General features: G+C 41.9%; 3 protein-coding genes across 3 annotated transcripts; all 3 read left to right on the top strand.

Moving 5' to 3' along the window:
• The first annotated feature begins 268 nt into the window (after positions 1-268).
• Positions 269-4,030, top strand: LOC138584206 (apolipoprotein A-Ia-like). The gene is given in 7 exon segments (XM_069656382.1): positions 269-308; positions 464-614; positions 721-1,273; positions 3,097-3,193; positions 3,291-3,395; positions 3,398-3,431; positions 3,559-4,030. Coding segments are annotated over 7 exon segments (1,452 nt in total).
• Positions 4,031-10,962: 6,932 nt separating this feature from the next.
• On the top strand, positions 10,963-13,148 carry apoeb (apolipoprotein Eb). The gene is made up of 5 exons (XM_069656169.1): positions 10,963-11,006; positions 11,248-11,309; positions 11,403-11,556; positions 11,685-11,972; positions 12,058-13,148. Exons 2-5 carry the CDS (start codon positions 11,267-11,269, stop codon positions 12,401-12,403), a joined length of 831 nt encoding a protein of 276 aa, XP_069512270.1. The 5' UTR covers positions 10,963-11,006; positions 11,248-11,266; the 3' UTR covers positions 12,404-13,148.
• Positions 13,149-16,644: 3,496 nt separating this feature from the next.
• apoc1 (apolipoprotein C-I) lies at positions 16,645-17,758 on the top strand. Its single transcript, XM_069656518.1, has 4 exons — positions 16,645-16,729; positions 17,083-17,152; positions 17,240-17,378; positions 17,472-17,758. The coding sequence occupies exons 2-4, from the start codon at positions 17,098-17,100 to the stop codon at positions 17,530-17,532; spliced, it is 255 nt and encodes an 84-aa protein (XP_069512619.1). The 5' UTR covers positions 16,645-16,729; positions 17,083-17,097; the 3' UTR covers positions 17,533-17,758.
• The last annotated feature ends 3,873 nt before the right edge of the window (positions 17,759-21,631 follow it).

A 21,631-nucleotide genomic window follows, 5' to 3' on the forward strand; every position in this document is an offset into this window, starting at 1 on the left:
TAATATATTTACTGATTTAGGAAGCTGCAGAAAATGGAGTACTCAGAATCTATGTGCATATTTGTGCAATATCTACATTTTAGGCTTGTGCGTGTGTGCGGGACAAGATGTCAGCGAGGATACCGGGGTGAGGCCAGGTGACAGCAAGACACAAGCAACTGGACTTTGGGATCATTGCTGTTTGGCCAGCTATATAAGCCACAGAATAGCAACACCTGAACACCAGCGCTGCCAAGTGAACTTGCAGAGACACACTCACCCAAGAGTCATGAAGGTCCTTGCTGTGCTCGTCCTTGCCGTTTTCACCGGTGAGTATGACGGCAAAATAACATTTTTCTTGTAGGGAGAATGAAGATATTTCTACTGGTATGCTCATGAAAATCAACTGCATGTCTTGCTTAGGGTCATTTTAAATTATTACAAATGTCCCAATATCTCAGTTGTTTTTGTGTCCATCCAACAGGCTGTAATGCCAACCTCTTCTATGCTGATGCACCAAAGCCACAGCTGGAAGTGCTGACTGATGCATTCTGGGAATATGTTTCCAAAGCAGCCAAGACAGCTGAAGACACCCTTGACATGGTCCAGAAAACACAGTTTGGACAGGATGTGAGGTAGGTCTTACAGGACTATTGGTAACATTCACAACTGACATGCAATCCTCCTAATATGAACAGAAAATAACGTTACGTTTATCTCTCTGTTTACTCTTGTGTTTAGTGCCCGTCTGACAGAGGGTGCTGAAACAGTCCGGGCGAATATTCCCCCTGAAGCCCGGGACATGATCTCCACAGTCAGCCAGGAGACTTTTGCCCTGAGAAGGCGTGTGGAAAAGGAGATCACCACTGTCGCGCGAATGCTTGAGCCCTTAACTGAGGAGATGAAGGTCAAGATCCAGGAGAGAGTTGAGCTGCTCAAACAGGAGCTGGCCCCCTACGTAGACACCATGGACTCTGAGGCCCTGAGGACCGCCGTGGCTCAGAAGACCGAGGAGCTGAAGACCAGCCTGGAACAGAACATGAAGGATCTGCAGGCTCAGCTGGAGCCCTACACTGAAGACATGAAGCAGAAGGTGGACCAGCACCTGCTGGTACTCAAGGAGAGAGTGGCACCCCTGACCGAGAAGGTCCAGAGCGAGCTGATTCAGAGAGTCCAGCAGGTGAGAGATATGGCCTTCCCCTACGTTGAGGAGCTGAGGGGAAAGCTCGACCCATTGACCGAGGAATTCCAGAATAATCTCAACACGATGTACGAGTCCTTTGTCAAAACCAACTAAGTTAACCGCCACCTCACGCTGAAAGGAAAGAAACGGCATCAACAGAAACAGTATTCTCTGGTCCCAGAAACACCTGCATGTTGTTAAAAGTACGACAACACCAGTTCACCCATTTGGACAGCTGCCCACGTATTTAGATATATAAGTATTAAAAAGTTGAAAATACATATTGAGTGTTGGTCTGTGGCTACACACTGTGATATCTTCCTGTATTATGGAAATAAAAGTAAAGTAAGTAAGAAAGTAAAAGCAAAATGTAAACCGTATTTAGAAAGTCCTTAAATAAAAGTTCAATTTCAAACAAGTGTTGGTTTGGTCTGAGCAAATGTTTTTTTTTTCAAAGCAAGTTACAGCAAAGTATCTTTCCAATTTAAATGAAAAATAAATAAATGGAAAACACACACACACACACACACACACACACACACACACACACCAACGCCAAGAGCAAGCTCACATGTGTTCATGCCAACCCATAAACAGTTCCTCCAATTACTTTCTCACACTTACATAACAAAGTGGTTTCAATGATCTAAGCTTAAAAACACGAATCCTTCATTATGCCAGTATCAACACTTATTATATTTATAAAGGATTATTTACAAATGAGCACCCATGGAAACATAAAAACACTTTTTGTTGGACTGGATGCAACAGCAATCCTTGAGAGGAACTAGTGCCATCTTTTGAGCATTCAGAGTCACTTCAGAGAGGCTTTGTTAGCAGAGAGTTATCTGTGTTTATAAACACGCTAACAGCTGAGTGATTACAGGTCCGTCAGATTGGGTTCATTTAAGGTCAAACTTTTGGACTTTTCATTTGAAATAAACATTGGTATCTGCAATATAATCACTGATTCATCGAACATCTTAGGGATGCAAGGGCCGACTATTTCTGTGTTTTAAACCAGACGGTCTCCTTCCAACTCCTCCTAGTCTGGTTTTAGACAAAAACACAGTACTGAGACTCTTATTACAGTTACTGTTGATATTGTGTACGATCAGCTGATGCTGGTGTGTGCTCCTTCCTTGTAATGTTGGATTTAAGTGCAGCTTTTGTTAAAGTTAGACAAACAACTGACTGGCAGGCTTCAGCACTGGGTGGGGATGTCAGGCACAGATCAGAAGTGGCATTCATGTTTCCCCTCACACCACAGGAAAGTCCCTCAGGGGTTAATACTGGGACCGATTTGTTATTCTTTATATGCACCCACTTAGCCACATTATACAGAGACAATATTTCACTGCTACGCTGACGTCACAATGCTAAATCTCCCAGCAAAACCCAGTGCCAACTTCTCAAGTCTTACTAATGGTCTTACAGACATTAAAAAAAGGAAGTGAGCATATTTTGTTACATTTAACCCTTACAAACTGAGATTCTTATTCTTGGTCTGGATAAGGTACACCCTATTATCCAGTCCTGTCTTGGTCCCCTATCACTTAATGTAAAACAAAATGTCAGGAACCTATGGGTTACTTTTGACAGTCAGGTATCTCCTGACCTTTCCCGCGTAACACTTAAAAACTAAAAGGGTCCGAGCGCTTGCTGTTGGGGCTCCTCAGCTCTGAAATCACCTGCCTGAGAAACTCCAGCTTGCTACATCATTTCTCATCATTTCTTCATACTGGTTTGTGCTATACAAATTAACCTTATCATTATATATCATCATTATGCAGCAGCTGAAAGTGGCTTATGTACCCAGCATGTACTGTACATGCCTATGTGATGCATGGCACAGAATAACAGGGTGAGACAAAGTGATAACTAGGCACCAGCACCTGGACTTTGGCATCCTTACTGTTTTCTTGCTATATAAGCCACAAAATACAAACACAAGCACTACTAAGTGGCATAGAACCTCACGCCTGAGAGCCACGAAGGTCCTTCTTGTGCTCATCCTTGCCTTTTTCACTGGTGAGTATTTAATTATCAGGAATATTATCAGGGCACTGAATTGCAAATCTTGCTGAGGATCAATATTCGCGAGTACAGTCTTCTGTCCATCCAACAGGCTGTCATGCCAACCTCTTCTATGCTGATGCACCAAAGCCACAACTGGAAAAGCTGACTGATGCATTCTGGGGCTATGTTGCCAAGGCAACCCTGACAACTGATGAGGAATCAGGAAATCACAGTTTGGAGAGGATCTGAGGTAGGTCTTACTGGACCAATGGTAACATGCTTACGTTGAAAAATCTATAGAGACTGATATTCAATCCCTCTAATTGGAACAGGAACTAAGGACTAACCTTCATCTCTCTGTTTACTCTCATGTTTAGTGCCCGTCTCGCAAATATTGTCACTATGGCCGACATGTATTTTTTTGGGATCTCTGAGCAGCTTCCCCCTTTGCCCCGGGAGATACTTGCCATTCTTGGAAATGGGAACTCAATCCTGAGAGAGCTGGTGGTCCAGGAGATAACTGCTGTCAAGGAAAAGCTTGGGCCCATAATTGAAGAGATGAAGGTCAAGTTGAAGACTGGTGAGGATCTGAGGACCAGTCTGGGGCAGAGCGTGACGGATCTGCCGGTTCAGCTGGGATCCTACACAGATGACCTAAAGCAGAGGACGGACCAGAACCAGCAGCTCTTCAAGGAGAGAGTGTCACCCGAGCTGACTGAGACAGCTCAGCGGGTGAGAGGTATGACCGCCCCATATGTTGATAAGCTGAGGGAAAAGCTGGACGCCTTAGCCGAGGACATACTTGGTCGTCTCTTCCTCCCCTGTCTACGAGTTTATGACACCAACTAAGTCAACCTCCCCCTCATGCTTAACAGAAAGAAACTGCATGTAAAAAACACAACTACCCTGATTCCAAGACCGATCCATGTTGTTAAGAACACCACAACACCAGCTAACTCTGTTGCACAAGACAATGGATACATTTAAAAACTGATAAATAATACCTAGTGAATGTTGCTCCGTGACCACAGACTGGATGCAACAAGAGCATTTATCACTACTAACACATGAAAGACAGACAGAGAGACGAGAGATACACGTCTCTGACATCAAATCACTTCCAATCCCCGCCCACACACCAATCTACAAATCCATATAATCTCCACCACAATTCTCGAACAATATTAGTCACATGATAATCACTGTACATTTTTGTTACACACAGACATGCAACAGTAAAAGAAACAGAAAAAAGGGAAATAAATGGTAAAGAATCACTTGCTAGACCAAGAATCAGAGGGGATGAGTAAATAATACTAAAACATAAAATAGAAGGTTCATTTTCAAACATGCGAGTGTCAGTGTTCATGTCACTGTAGAGTAGGGGTGGGAATCACAGGGTAACTCACGATACAATGCGCGACACGTGGCCCAAGATAACGATGGTATCATGATACAGCGATTCTGACATAACTTGCTTCTCGGCCAATTAATTTCCGTTACGTTACCCTCATTGTATCATAATCACCTCCACGGGGAGTCATGAAGTAATGATGCGTTGAGTCAAAATCGCAGGGGAATCTGTTTAGAGCGCCATATATTAGTAAATAAAAAAATAAAAATGTTTCAGAACGACGATATATTGCTGTATCTTTTTTTTGTCCCACCCCTTCTGTAGAGGGACGTCATGTAAGTATTCACTTTTGAGGAAACTATGTTCAGTGAGGAAATCATTAAAGGTTTTGAAATAGTGACATGTTCCAATGTTTAGTGATTTCGTTCCATTTCAAGTCCTTTGTGTTTACTGTTATATTAGAGGCCTGTCATAGTGGGAAAATTTATTGAGACAGCTGTGTTAATTACAATTAGCTCTGTACATGACTTCAGGATGCTAAGTGATGCTTTGATTGAGCTTTGTACGAGTTCCTTTGGAAGTGTTTTCATGAAATATAGACTTTTTGTGCCAATGTTTCAGCTCTGTGACAGACTTCCTTTCATGTGTTTCTAGTTTGCTTACAAAAAGATGAAATAATTTGCTAACATGCTGACAACAAAAGGACAAATAGTAGAGAAGAAAATTGGGCAGCTCTAGTCCACCTCTTTTGTATGTATGAGACATCTTTGGGTATGAACATCTGGCCTTTTCCCATGCCATATAAAGGTTGAAATGAACAACAATCCTTGAGAAGAATTAGTGCCATCTGGTGAATTTCACTGGTGAATTTACAGAGTCACTTCATCCTGAATATTCTTGGAAAGACATCATACTGTATATAGGCTAGCCATTTTGCAACGCATGGATTAAAATGTTGACAGTTTTGACAACGAAACCTTCTTCATTTGCTCTGCTCAGAAATCAGTGGGGAATTAAACGTTTGTTGTTTGTTCAACGTCTGGTTGCAAAATCTCGCCCACCTGTCACGCCCCTGTAAGATTCAGCTGTGGGTCTTGTACGGGACATGTTCAGGTTTGTCTCTGCAAGTCTAGGAGTTCGCAAACACATCCTGCTTCCACCTTGTTTTTCAGTTTTCTCCCTTTGTGCTTCCATCCCTGCTGCCAGCTCGCTCCCACGCTGCCTTACCCAGTGGCAAACAACATTCCTCTGTTATGCCCCCAGCTGTCACAGACTGTGCTCACCATTAACCCCCCAAGCACACACACAGCCCACACTTCTTATTATGTCTGCACGTTTCAATCTGCATGTTTTAAAGTTAATAGTGTGATGCCTTTACTGGTATTATAAATGCTTACTGGGTTTCACTGGATTAGGAAACCACCTTTTTCTACTTTCATTTTTTTTGTTTACACTTTTGCACCTGTAGCTGTTAAACTATTTGATGCGGGAGAATTAACACAACTATGGGATGTTGTTTTGGACAGTCAGACAGGACTTAAAAGAAAACAGAATAGACATTCAAAGCTAACCTGAAATCCATATATTCAGGGTTTTTAGACAAGAGGTCTTTTTCCAGTTTTCTGAGGAGTTACATAACTGAGTTTCTCACGGTAATCCTAATTCTGTCCTTGTATGAACCACTCAACTTTTATCTAGTCTTATCAGCTGTGATAAAATATACTAAAGGAAATACAAAACAGTCTGTGTGGAGAGCAAAAGCAGGCAATGCAATGCGCCATAATGACATCCAGGCTCCCATCAGCGGCTATCTGATGATGATTTACCTTCTTATTGTTCTCTATAAACAGACATCTGCATGCTATTTGTTCTAGATCTAAAATTCAACTTGAGATAAATTCCCTCGAAGCAGTGTCACGAAAGCCGTTCAGATTTCCCGACTTCCTTGAACGCATCAGAAATGATCGACTGTTCAACAAACGTTTTAAAAGTAGTTTTCTTCTCCTCTTGAGGACAGACCTGACAAAGCTTCATTTTTACTTTTCACTATTCTGCATCACGATGTTGCAATTTCGGCAAAAGTAAGACCCGTTAATTAAAGTAAATCACAAGAAAAACGATTTATTTTTCTGTAAACAATGAAGCACCTGGAAAAGGAAGTCGTTTATCGCTAACCGCCGGCTACATGCCCCGGCAAGTTCACAGGTGTCCCCAGGCTATATTGTCATCAGACTATAGCCGATGGGATACGAGATTGCCCCCTGCGCTAACCTTAACCCCCCATCTTCCTTGCTCTCTCTTGGAGGTGGAGGTGGAGCGTGCAGCCTGATCCGGCGGGGGTGAGTGCAATGTCCGGCACCTCACCCTGGCTCTGCCTTCTCCGTATTCTTTCTAACACACCTCTCTCAACAAGCTCTTCTCTCTATCTTTCTCTTTTGTGTTTATTTTAAAACATTATCGTCTGCGTTCTCAATACCTGGAGGTCGAATGGCGGAGCCTGGGTCTGTTGCGGTTGCAGGAGGCAATACTGCTTGGCTTGCGTTGACCACTCAGGGTCATGTGGTATGTCAATTATAAGTATCGGGATGAGGGCACAAGGGGAGGGGTTTCTTCACTGAGCGCTTATCCTTATCATTACGGCACAAGCATCTTGTGTTTCATTCAAATGTGTGCAACTATTCAATTGGCTAGATTTAGAGGTGCTGTTAGTGTTTTAACTTTTTAACTAGCTGTGCTTTTGTTTCAGTAATTGTGCTACGCTAAGCTAACTGACTCTTCACTGTAGCTTCATTTAACACACAGGCATGAAAGTGGTATCAGTCTCATAATCTAACCTTGTGCAACAAAGCAAATATGTGTATTTCCTTAATGTCAAGCTAATCCTTTAATTTAATATAACACACACTGATTTAAAACTCCACTCAATACAGACACATGCTGCCAACCAACATTGTGAACAGCTTCGACTCCTCAGTAAGCACATGGATTTGATTATTTAGCCTCAAAGGAGAACGACATCGTTAGCTGCTTTGTGCATCAAACCTGCGACCTCTTGATTAGGGAGGGAGACGGAGCTATAAACTGCAGCAGGCCTCCTTAGACATTTCACTCTGTCAGCACTCATCACCATCAGCTGATACCACAGTGACTCAGAACCAGATAAAGGGGGGATTTGCTGGAAAAACACTCAAATCTGAACTTAAACATCCAGTGCAACAACTTTTAACCCACAGGCGGTAACTGCAGTAACTTTGCTGACCTGTCTAAACACATGTTTGCCCGTTCAGAGGAGTGAGATCATCCAGACCTACGGTAACCAAAAACAAGATTTGTCATCATCATCATCAGGCTGGGGTTACTTTCGTTCATACAGACGGCCTCTGACACGCACTGGCCTGAGACATGGGACACTGTGTTGTTTTGGAGTGAGAGGAGAAGCAGCTGTAGTTGAGCTGTCAGATATTTTACTGCATTACCTCATGGTTCTTCTTGATTCTGTCTTCTTCACTTCTCCCTTTGTTCCTGGAGAGGTACGTAGGGCATTGTAGGTCAGTGTGGTCTGGCTTGTGACCTTTGTTGGTAGTTAGTCCATCACTTCTGCAAAACAGACACAAAAGATCTACAGTTGTTTATATCTGCAATCTGCATGTTGGAAACACATCTTGGTAGCTAAAGTTGAGATTAAATATTTTCCCAAAATATAAAATTATATGAAAAAGCTGATAAATATATAAATGTGTTATAAAAGAGAAATGTATTGGATGTTTTTTGTAGGATTAAATCATTGATAATTTGTTTATGTGTTTGACCTGAACTGGACTTGTTATCTAACTGAACATACAGCGTTCAGCGTGCGACACGCCTCCCGCAGTGATTCACACAACACCTGCTGTCGTTGAAAACCAGGGTCAAGGTGTTTTGTGACACATGAACACACTGAATTGTCTGATTAGTCTAATTGTTACTTGGTTACAAATTAAACAGAGAAAAAGAAACATTTTATTCATAACAAGAAAGCTACACTTTCCTCTCTTTAGGCCGATAACTCTGCTCACAGATGACCCCTTTGGGTTATCACACACCAATGTTATCATGCTCTCACACTAATTACCTGACCAAGCCAACACATTTAAACTTTGTCCCTGTAGTTGGGTTTCTGTGGAAAAATAACACAACTGAGAAATGCGTTGGGAGGCCAAGTCCTAAAGGGCAAAGGTCATTACACATGGGCAGCGACGGGGTCAGAGTTGTTTATAGCAGAGATGTCATGGAGAGTAAGTCATAGCCAGTTTCCAGTAAGCCGACCAACTTATTATCACAAACAATAACATGTAAGTATATTGAAGAAGTTCAACTACTTTCACAATGAGCAGCTAATAAAAGGCCAAGGCTCTTGTCTTTTACCCTACATTTATAGAGAGGTGACTGTAAGCAGGGTTCTTGCACCATTTTAAAAATCAAATTCAATGTTTCAAGACCTTTTTAAGACCTCAATAAATACAATTTAAGGCAAAGCCCCGCTACCACTAGCTGCTGCTGCTTACCACTGGTGCTTTTGAGATCTTATGTGGGAACAGCTTTCACCCCCATGGTCCAGAACGACAATGTCTAGCAGCATAAATTGCACCTTGCGCCGTCTTTTTTTTGCTAGTGCCAACCCCCTCTGAAACATCTTTCCCTCCAACCATTTTTTACTAAACCTGCATCTCCTTATCTTCACTCACACCCACAAATCCTACTGATGACAACGAAACGATGTCACGCTGCCAGACGTCACCGTTTGTAGCTGGCCAACATAACATAAACACGTAAAGCTTGTGGAGTCTCTGAGACATTGTGACGGTCAAACAACTTAGACTGCTTCTATGCTCTTTGCCACGGTAATGTTAGACCCCTGCATGACAATTTTCTCATCAGCCTTAAGCACACCATCCCAAAATTTAATACAATTTATGACCTTAATTTCCCCGACTTTCATTTAAGACCTATTACAGCAGACCCTGGTAACAGCACATAGAGCCCCCAGAGAGCAGTAAAACACTAACTTACAACTTTGTATCTTCCGTCTGATTGAGAGGACAAGTACGCATACGTGTGTAATAGACCCAAAGTTGCACCAAGGCTTATCAAAGTTTTGTTTTGCAACTAAAATTGTGATTATTGCTCAATGAACTGGAGTAAACACTTTCGTTCAGCGCAAATGTCCCCTTTCCTGTGCCAATTACAAAATCCTGGAATGTTCTTGAAACAAATGTGCTGCTTTTCTGTGAAAACATACAACAACAAAAACACCATGTTTTCAGTTTTCTTCCACTCCTCTTACAGTATAAATTAGGACCCATTGTCTCATGCTTTATATTCTCAGTATTTTAGTACCTGTAGTCCTTCTTTTGTACAGTGGGCATGCTGTACCTCAGTGTCCCCAAGCCTGAACATGCCCATGTTTTAATGCAAGACACCTTATCTTATTTGTACTTCAACTTTTAGTTCATCTATATTGCAGCAAGTACAGCACATGGGAAATGCAGTCCAGAGCATATCATCTGCTTATAGAAAAGTAATCAATCCTACATTTACCATTTAAAGTGTGAGAGTGGAATTTCCATGCAAATACACCATAGGTGTTGGGAGTTTTTGGGGTGTCAATGGTCAGCACTCACAGACCTTTCAGATTGAAATGCATGTGTGAAAGGCTGTTTTACATCCTACTGTCAGGAGGATTTGTTATTCAGGTGAGATAGCTTGATTATAAGGATGAAAGAAAAAACTCAATCATGTGATAAATGTAGCTACCAGCCGTGGAAAGTCAAGTAGGTTATTGTGTGTCTTAGGGTAAATGTAGTTTACAATAGGGTTGCTTTTTATTTGCCAGTCTGAGTTACTATACATTTCCAAGCTAAATCAGCTAATGATGCATCATTTATCATGTTAGCTAACCTACAGCATGTGAGCAGCCTACTAGCTTAATCTCCACATGCTTTTACTCACATACAATCTGCTACTAGAGTTAAAAATCTGTAGTACTGATATTTCTATCACATTGTGTATGAAAGAAGTATGAAAATTGGGAAGCCATTATTCAAAACTGTCCACTACCACTCCACATTTGTCAGTGACACATTTAAGGTAAACTGCTGGTCAAATTAGGTGAAAACTGTGAAAGCAGACGTTTTTTTTTTATCACGACTTTGAACGTGAAACTTTTACCCAGTTATTCCTGTGACAGCCATGTTGCTCAATCACCCCCTCACACGATGCAAACCTGTGAGAACTTCGGACGCGGTGTTGGTAGCATGTTGCGTGGAAGAAAACAGGAATCTGGGCAGACAACAATCAGCGTTAATGTGTGCGCGCGGGACCAATTACCCCCTCCTCCTCCTCCCGTGACACGCGCGCAGCAGCGGTCTCCTGGGAGAGTATAAAAGCCCTCAGTTACCGTCTGGATAGCACGGAGGAAGCTCAACCTCTCAGGTGAGTGTGAGAGACGAAGACCTCATGTCGTCTTTTTAAATAGCTTCTGATAGAAACCATTTTCTGCTCGGTCTATTTGTATTGTATTAACAGCTAAATTAGTGCCAAGTTAAAGGTTGCTACTGTAATTCCTGACATTCTTGTGTTTTTAATATTGTTAGCTTAAATTGTAGACTTTCAAAGAAAGTTTTATTTTCTTTTTCATTTGTTCATTGTTTTCCTTTCCCCTCTTTATTCTCAGGTGTATCTGTCCAACAATCATGAAGTCTGTAGCTCTGATCCTTGCTCTGGCAGTCATCACTGGTAAGTGCACTGCTTGTCTAGGATTTCCCAACAAGACATTTTACTGGATTTACTGGTTGTGTGTATTTATCTAACTATATGTGCCCATCATAGGCTGCAATGCCCGTGCCGTGCGCCAGGCTGAGGCCATCGAACCCAGATGGGAGGAAAGCGTGGATCGTTTCTGGCAGTATGTCTCTGAACTGAACCAGAAAGCTGATGGAGTCGTGCAGGAACTCAAGGCCTCTCAACTCACCAGGGAGCTAGAGTAAGTAAACAATTCAAATCCAATACTTGCACTTAGGTTTTCATACATCTCTGTACATCTCTCCAACAATGCATCTCTAAACTTTACTTAGAAGTCGACCTCATATCTTCTCCTTCTTCCTCGTCCAGCACTCTGATCACTGACACCATGGCAGAGCTGGCAACATACAGAGACGACATCCAGACCAAGCTGACCCCCTACACTGAAGCCTCCACTGGCCAGATGACCCAGGACCTGCAGCTCCTGGCCAACAAACTCCAGAGAGACATGCTGGATGCCAAGGAGCGCAGCACTGAGTACCTGGGTGAGCTCAAGACCATGATGGAGCAGAACTCCGACGATGTCCGCAGCCGCATCGGCACCTACACCCACAAGCTGAAGAAGCGTCTGAACAAGGACACTGAGGAGATCCGCAAGTAAATAGTGTGGAGGTCTTAATACTTCACTGTTGCTTTTCTATGTTAGTATGAAACCTTAATGTCTCCTTCTTTTCCCCCCCAGCACTGTGTCCACCTACTTTGGTGAACTCCAGTCCCGCACCTCCCAGAACCTTGAGACCGTGAAGGAGCAGGTTGAGCCCTACGTCCAGCAGGCTAGTGACAACGCCTCCAAGAAACTGAGTGACATCTCTACCATGCTGCAGAGCCAGGCTGAGGGTTTGGGCCAGCAGCTGGAGACCCAGGCTGAGGGCATCAAGACCCAGCTGGAGGCCACCGCCCAGGAACTGCGCACCTCCCTGGAAGGCAAGATCGACGAGCTGACCGAGCTGATCTCCCCCTACGCCACCAAGATCCGTGAGCAGATCGAGGGCATCGTGGACAAGGTCAAGGAGACCACCGCTTACTAAAGAAAGACTCTGAGGGTTTTGAAGGGGTTGTAGATGGTTAGTGGTCCACTGTTTGTAGCAGTGTAAATCACAGATTTCTTATTACCCTGGAAAGAGAGAAACGGGGGAGTTGAGAGTTACAGATGAGATCTTCAGTTGGGTGCTCCTTTGTTCAGGATAAGAGGGTTGATGAGATTAAGGAGAAAGGATCACGTCTCTTCTTCTTCTTTTATCGACTCCCTTAGTGACTGAACAGAAGCACACCAGTCGAAAACAGCCTTTAATTCACAAACAGGAGACAATTATTTGTAATATGCTTTCGCTTTTCTACTATCAATTACCTGCTCTAGCTGCATATCCCCCAAAGTTTTTGTCTTCAGTTTCCTACACTTTGTTTGGTTGTAAATATATCTGCTGAGTTTGAGCCCCAAAGGCAGGAACTCCAGCTCGTGTCATCCCTAAATGCACCAAACACCCGAGTGTCTTTCAATTGAATAAATGCACTGAATTTTCCCGGAGGTGATGCTGAACCACTAAAGTGCCCTTCTGTACTGTCTGCATTTCTTTTTGTTGTGCTTCACAGAGAAGTGAATGTAAAGCGACTTGCAATGCAATAATGACGATCACAAAATGCTGCCTGTGTGTTCTTCAGTCTGACTATAGAGTGTCCCTTGTGTTTCACTTGTCATATGCCCACCATGCTGCTCACTGTACGGCACTGATGTGTGCCGAACAGTGCTGAGAGAATAAAGAACCTAGAAAATAAGCTCTGTTTCCCGTTGTTTGTTTCTCTTATCAAACATTAAAGTGTAATCTATTATTTAAGAAGAGGTTTGGTTGCAGGAACAAGTGGAGTCTTTCCACTGTCCACGGTTGTACTTTCAGTCTCTGCAGCAGTCTGAATATAATGTTAAAGCTGCTTTAAATAAGCTGTCGTAAAGGCTTCCACCAAAATACTGACATTATCTCACATTTAAAGTTTTTCTTTTCTTACATTTAGCAGTAGTTGCATAAGAGTATGTTGCTCAATTACATAAGAACATTTATGTATAGCTGCTGGCTCTGATATCAGTGTTTAGGTCACCAGTTCCTACAGAGATAAGTCATCATAAAGTTGAAATAACAGTTTTCTTTGCTCTTTCTATGAACCAGCACTCCTCTCCAATCCTCTCCCTCTCTCCGCTCGCTCTCCTCTTACAATTACAACCCTCGGTCGACCGTTATTCCAGCCCAGACTTGTTAAGATCTGTTCCCAGATTCTTTTCTCTCGATCTCGGGAGGCATCTGGGAACATGCTGTGCCTCTCATTATAGTGACACCCCGCTTCTACCTGCATCTAGCCTCTAAACATATAACAAGGCATGCATCGTTACAATTCTACACACATATTTGCTCAGGCACGCCGATAAGAGTCATTCATCCATGCTCGAATATTGTTTGGAGACAGTGTGCCTGCATGCATGGTTTCAGTTTGCAAGCATGTGCAAGCTGGTGGCGCGGTGGTTAAGATGCATATCATTAAACTGAGATGTTTGCTTAAACAAATCCCTGGAAATCTATTCAAAATGCTCGGGGCTGGTCCCTCTTAAAACAATCTTGATTTTTTTCAACAGGTTTGACAACCATCAGTCAACATATATGCCCCCTAGCATAATCCCAAAACACTTCAGTGGTTTCAGTTGCACTTTAGACAGAAAGGATGTAAATCCTAACTGACTTATTGCAGCACATCTGAAACAGCCTGAGGGAAAAATGTGTTCCGATTGTCCTAAACTCAGATCACATCAAAAAAGGTCCAGTTATGCTCACTAAACTCAGCAGGATTTCCCTTTGAAGTGCAGAGCGGGGGCCAGTAGAGGACACCATTTGTCCCCTCTACACCTCCTCTCCGCTCCCCTGACCCCTCCACCAGAGTTCATGCTGCACAAAGATGCAGCTGTGTTTTCTTTTCTGGAAGATTAAGTAAACATAAACTCAGTGAGCTTCAAGAGATTTGTTTCAATACAGGAGACTGAAAGTGAGTTAAAATGTATAATGGTCACATAAAAGACACGAGACCCTCTGTGGGATCATTAATGTTAGCAAGTAGGGTCTAAGACACATTTGAATTAATGTAAGCTGTTTCTTTCCCCTAAGAACACCCTCATTGTGTAAGAACAAAACATGTTTACCCTTTCTATCTGTGTGAAAGGTCATTGCATGTACACTGAAAGAATGACTAACACCATAACTAGCTGTTTGTCCCAGATGATATCACTCCTGTCAGGAACCAGTGTTTATTTAGAAACTCCCCCTTAAACTGACAAGTGAAACTCCTAAATTAAACTGTCCGTTGTTGCAAGCATCAGTCACGGAGGGTAAAAACAGGAAGGCCACAAACATCCTGCCTGCTCAGCACTTCTGCTCCGTCTGCTCTTATACGATGTCTGCAATCTGAGTAAAAAAAAAAAAAAAGCGTCCCAGCACAATTGCAGGTGTTAGCTAGCCCATGGCTGATAGTAACCCCTCTATAAACCCCCCTGCAGAGATTTTACCTCCTATGACAGCCCCCCCTCTCCTCTCCATCCTCTCCCTCCCCTTCAGAGCTGGCACACAACAGCAGCCACCACAGGGGCTCTCAGCCAAACACAAAAACAGCCTTTTTGTAAGCTTGTTATTGCAAATTGGGAGCACGCAAGGCGCGCTCTTTCACGCCCTCTGCCTCCTACAATTATTCAAGAGGAGCTTATGTGCACGCAAGCACAAGCTCATACATAAACCCAGTGGCCACTTGATGACAAAGGAGATGGAGATTTAGTCTTTCAGAGGAAATGTGTGAGTGCTGAGGCATGTGAAGGCTCGTTTAACTCTATTGTGGGCTGTTCATCATAACGATAGCACCTTATAAGCCGAGTCACCAGAAACAAATGGGCATTCGGCCGTTTGCAGCAGACTGCTCGGCGTGAAAACAGATCTGTTAAGCGGTGATGAAGCCTTCAAACAGTCAGACTTCCTGGCTCTGAGCTCAGGCCACAGTTGTAATGAGGGGTTACTGCAGTTCATCTGACTGTACTGTTCTTCTGTTGCATGCTAACTTACATGGAGGACCTGTCTCACTTCCCTGCTAAGAAAGGGAAGGTCTGGATAAAAGGGAAATCAAACAAGGTCATGCAATTGTTTTTAGAGCAGCGAATTGAGAAATACAGCAAAAAAGAACAGGAGATCGCAGACAGACGTTGCACATCAGTCTGCTTGGAAGTGCAAGCTGTCAGTGACACATGCCACCTAAACAAAATACAGGAGGCAACATTTGGACAATCAGGTCTTAGGATATCAGAGATAACCTTTAATTTACTGTCTGCCAAAATAATACTTATATAATCCTATGATTAAGTAACTAAGGTTCAGTGGTGGAAAATAACTTAAGTGAGGGTTAATTCATGCTTAGTTTTACACCCATAGTTACAACATTTCTTCATTACATTTTACATACAAAATAATAACATATTAATCATTGTTAAATATTAAAGAAAAAGTTAGTGCAGTGCAGTATTCAAAGCAGTTAAATAATCTCTACCTTGCCCAATAAATAATTTAACATTGCTTCAACAATAATAATAATAATAACCTGATTAATGGCCATTCTGCATGATGACTTTTGTCCTTCAGTACTTTGGTGCTTTTATATAATAAAGCCACTGCAGCAATCATTTTCACCCAGACACAACATATCAGTCGAGATAAGCCATTAGCAGTAAATGCAGGGCTGTCTGTCTCAGAGTCTGGGCCAACACTTCAGGTCCAATCGAGCTTCCAAATCGCTCAGGTCTATTGGTAATAATGCAATCAGTGCTGGACTATGCTCCTTTTACATGTCTTACCTTATCTATTGACACACTGTTGCAGAAGAACAGACTCTGATCCTTTAAAAAGTGTATCCTTTAACATCATCGGTAAATATCAGATTTTTATTTAACTTTAAATAGCAGGGACAAGTTTACCTTCATTCTCTTCTTAGTACATAAAAAGTGAAATATGACTTCAAACAATGTCGGATTATGACTCTTATCTCCACTCACCTCATCAGTGAGCTGTATAACACAAGAGCTTACATCTTAATACAACTAGTTATAACTTATTGGTTTAGGGAATTAAAAAAAAAAAAATCTGAATCAGTATCTTTTAATGCAAACACATCAGTGCTGGTCAACAAAGGGGGCAGGGACACGTCAAGGTCACCACGTGTACATGTTGACTGAAGTCTGCTGATGTGCGTCACCCTCCTGCAACCCAGCTGGCTTATAAAGAGGAACAAACTTCAGTGCACAAACACGCTCGATTTCTTTTCTTCTGTCAGACGGAAAACAGGTATGTATTATTTCATTAGCATCAATCCTCTTACCGAAAAATACTCGTTTCAGCTTTCTCAACATTGTTTCATGACGCTGGAAATTGTAGCTTTTAACAAATTGTATCTATCATTACGTTTAGCTCTACTCTGTTGTGATTTGTTTTTTTCCTATCATGGGAGAGAAGAGAGCCGTACAGCTGTTTAAAATTGTAAAGGCCTGGACGTAAAGGGAGCTGTCCAGTAACAGTGGTGCTGAAAGACAGGGCTCTTTTTTATAGATAAATGTAAACCTTTATTGCTCTCTCTCGTGATCATTGTTTTACGATAACGGCTTTTTGCAATTAATAAACAGTCTGTCCTTCCTCACCAGAGAGTCACAGCCAAGATGAGACTGTTCCTTGCCGTTGCCGTGCTCATGCTGGCTTTTGTCGCATACACAGGTACGTCGTGTCTTAATTAGAACCTAAAAACGTCCCTGTTCGTTTTTTCCATTCCTTTCAAATTGTGCATTTTTTTTGTCTTTCCAGATGCTCAGGATGAAGACACCATCGAGCAGAAGTTCACCAAGTTTGGCGAAAGGGTGACTGAGATCAGCAAGAGTCTGGCTGAGAGGGCCAAGACTGCCTTTACTGAAGCGCACAACAGCGAGTTTGCTGAATCCACAAGGTAAGCGCGCGCGCACACACATGCGCACAAGAAGTACATTCAAATACGCGAGTAAGTTTGTGTAACTCTGCGTTCCTTTATTCTCTTCCACAGGAACTGGTTCTCTCAGTTGGTAGACAGGGCGAGGACCAAGGTTGAGGAAATGTCCCAGTAGACAAAAAGAAAGGTCACTTTCTCCAGCCCCTACATCCCCACTAATTCCAAATCACCTCTGACATCTGACCTCCTCGCGACGTGTTGATGTGTCACTGCACTCTGCTTACCTCACATCATGGTTACATCATCATTTTTTCTTCGTTATTTGACTGGTAATTTTGTTTAAGAAACAATGTGAAACAGTGCACTAAAGACATCAATGAATAAACGGTTTTTTACATAAATGCTGTCTTTGCATCAATATTTATCAATGAAGAAGTGTGTTGAAATGTTTGATACAAATAAACGGACAGTGCTTAACTCCATATGTGACATAAATCTCTGCTAGGCATTTCAGACCTAATGGTCGGAAACTGTATCACAGAGAAAAGAGAACAGAGAAAAATATGTAGAACACTTTAAACAACAACAGTTGATGTGTTAATTTCCTTAAACAAGATCTGTTTTGTGACAAAAGAGACGCATTTAATGGAAATAATCTTCATAGAATCTCATAATAACTAAATGAGAATAAATAAAAAGATTAAAGGCAAACGCAGGCTGAAGTGTGTTTGCTTCACTTAGGGTTACATTGCCGACCTATTTTCTTGAGTGCATTTATAGAACTATAGATACACTACACAATAAATTTGTCATTACTTTTGGTGCAAAATGGTCACAATGAACGGACAGAGAGAGAGAAAGGGAAAAGTGCTGCTAGTCAGGAATTCGCAATAGAAAATATGTCAGATGTATCTGTTTGAAAATGAAAAGGGCTGTGCTGTGTGTTTACGGAGGATTTCAAATGATTAAGTAGAAAATCTAAAGTAAGTAAGGAAAAATATTATGTCCAACACGAGTTGGAATATTAATAAATTAAAAAAGGTCTCAGACAAAAGCACAGTTTCCCGGTTTTCAGTCAGTATTTAAATACGTCTTCTAATGTAAAATCTGTGTTTTATTAAACCCATGTTCACTTGTTTCACTTGTGTTTCATGGCAATAAAAACTAATCTAATCCTTTTTTTTTATCAGACAGTTATTTGTACTGTTCTTTGAGGGTGGGGTGCGTTTACAGAGCAGTACCTGTATTATATTAAGAATCCCAGTTCATTAAACAAACAATTTAATCACAATATAAATTGATAAGAAAGTACTTACACTCATTTGTTTATACGTAAGTCAATAGAACATGAATGGGTACTCAAGCTGATAGCTGGTACCAAAGGGCAAGTGCCAACATAACTGCTCTTCTGGCATTTCACAACAGCTGGGCTAAAGTCACTGTTTATGTTGGGTTAATGATCCACCGCGTGTCTCAGTTCACTGAAATCTGTTCTGATGAGGAGAACAGAGGGACAGAGGTCAGCAGCTGGAGCACAGAGGTCACAGACAGCACACAATCTCGTCATCGAAAACTTTAAATCAATCTCACTTTGATTCATTTAAGATGTCTGCTGACTTATTTATACTACGTCCTTCCTAGCTGTATTAGAGAATACACTCATATGTTAAGAACAGTTTGTGCTTCAACTGCTGGACTCGGAGGGAAATCTTCTTCCTCATGTCGCTAAACTAAAAAGCAAATTGACTCTAAAATAATGGATTTTAAGGCTAAAAGAAAATCATAAAGCTTATACTTTTAAAAATGTGTTTAAATTTTATTTAATAAGAAAAAGCCTTGCTGAGATTAAAAATCTCTTTTACAAGAGTGTCCTGGCCAAGACAGGCAGCAGCACATTTTAACAAAGTTTCAGACAAACAACACACAACAGTTACAAAAAACAAGGGAGCATGTTCTGGGTCACATAGCGAAAGCCATTAATCAAAGCATCTACAACCTGATGCATCTTCCTCCAGCGCCTTCAATGTACTTTCAGAAAGATTTAAAGAGATCGGCTCCCCGAGACCCAAACCCTCCTGCAGCAGATTCCAAGCCGCAGGAGCAGCGCACCTGATTCCTCTTTTCCCCATTTTCGAGACACACTTTGGGGACAGATAGCGTTAAGCCTTGCGAGTGGGTCACACAGCGAAGATTGTAGCTTCCAGCATTTTTCAGATGAATAAAATGACATAAGTAAGAGGGAAGGAAGTGAAGAATTGCCTTATAAATGAGGACTACCAGTGATTTAGCCTACGGTCGGACAACTTGAGCACACAGGGAGCAATGATGAGTGAGGGCCTTAAGATTTGTAATGTGCCTCAATGCTGCATCGTCCAGAGAGTGAAGGCATTGAGAAGGTGTGTGCAAATATTAATGCAAACAGGGAGATTCTTTTGTATAGATTTGTACAGTGTATGCAAAAACACTGTTAACACTATATTTTAACACAATTGCAAACCATAATAAATACTTATATTTAAAAAAAAAAAAAGAAGGTTAAAATATGTTTATTCAGCTTCGTACTAAATCTTAAAAGAACTGTAACGTTTCTGATGCATGATGGGAGGCTGCAGACATTTCAGACACACACACACAGATCTTAAACTGCGCAGCAATGTACAGATGTTTAAAACCAAACACACAATTTCAAAAACACAAATAAAACTTGATCCTTGTGTTTGGACAGCTGCGAGATCGTGTCAGTACACCATAGTTATGAACTCTCTTACATTCATGTTGAGAACACAGGCAGAGCACGGAGTCGGAGCGCTAACAGGATTAAATTGATTTTCGTGTTGGACTCTGCTCGCAGAAATGCTTTGCGGGGCTGAAAGCGTTTATCTACCCCCGCTCTTCACCAACAGCCGTATCTCTGCCGCCTGGACAGAGACTTTGACTGGCCTGAACACATATCATCACCTGCCAAGCAGACTGAGGTTTCTGAACCAAAGGGCGCTCAGACAGTTAGTCAACTCGGCTAATGTTGATTTTGAAACGTTATCAAGAGTGCAGGGTGTAAAAAACATAATGTCTTAGCTTGAAATGAACATCTAAATGGAGCAAACTTCAAGAGGAAACAAACACATAGCTAGCTGTGATGATAAGAGACTCAAACTAAACGTCAAACCAGGAGAAGTTTGGCCCACAAACTCATCACGTCTGGTTTTCCCTCTTTCTGAGATACCAAACGAGTCAGAGACACAGCAAGAGAGAAAGTAGATCCATTCTTTTTGTTTGTAACACTTTACTTGCTTCCTGTCAGATTTTTTATTTGTCAATAAAACGATGCAATGAAGGAAAGAAAAAAAAAACAACTCAGTGAGAGATCATCCGATCTGGAGCAATGTGAACTCTGTCACAGTCACCTTAAACAAATAAAGTGGCTCGATAACATTTGTTTCATTTAACTCCTGTTGTCCAGAGCGAGAGGAAAAGGTAGAAATACACTGTGACACTTCTTTGCTTTTGTTTGTTGGGATTTTAAGGAAGCTGTGACCAAAATGATCGGTAACGTGACGGTTTTATTGTTGAGAAGGGGGAAATTTGAAAGAATCCAACATAATGTTTTGGGAATATGAAAAGCTGCAGCTGGGACATCTATCATGAACTGCTGCTAGACTAACAGACAGCTTTATCGTGTAAAAATAACCCTATCTGACAATTAAACCACTCTCTTCTCTTTCTCGTGTTTCTCTCGCCCTCTGTTGTGGCAGATGCATCTGAAAGAGCTGGCTTTCTCTCTCATCCTGCTAATGCAAGGTAGGACTTTTAATGAAATCATCCTACATCTTTCTTTATTTTCAAGAAGTACTGTCTTTCTACTTGACTGACAAACGTCCTCCTCTGCAGCATTTGGGCCACTTTCAGCCCAGACTTCCAGCCCAGACACCACCCCGATACAACCTGACCCTCCAGGATTCCTGCAGAGGATGGTAGATAGAGCCAGGTATTTTCCACAAGCACTCTGATCACCGTCTCTCTGCAGCTTATTCTTGCACGCAAGTGTGACTTCTCTGTAAATGTCCCCAGTTATTAGAATTGTAAATATATTCCATGTGTTTGCACACTGAATGTACTCTGTTACTTATTTGTGTACTTTTGCATGTCGTAGCGAAGCCAAAGCTAAAGTCCAGGGTTTTGGGGGAGCAGTGCTGGACTTCGCTGGAGCTTATTATGATGACCACATCGAGCCTGTGACTGACAGCTACTTTGAATGGGCCTCTAGTGTGAAAAGC

This window comes from Semicossyphus pulcher, unplaced genomic scaffold, assembly GCF_022749685.1.
Source record: "Semicossyphus pulcher isolate SPU_LCO1_2020_fin unplaced genomic scaffold, fSemPul1.0.p SCAF_9, whole genome shotgun sequence".
Taxonomy (NCBI): domain Eukaryota; kingdom Metazoa; phylum Chordata; class Actinopteri; order Labriformes; family Labridae; genus Semicossyphus; species Semicossyphus pulcher.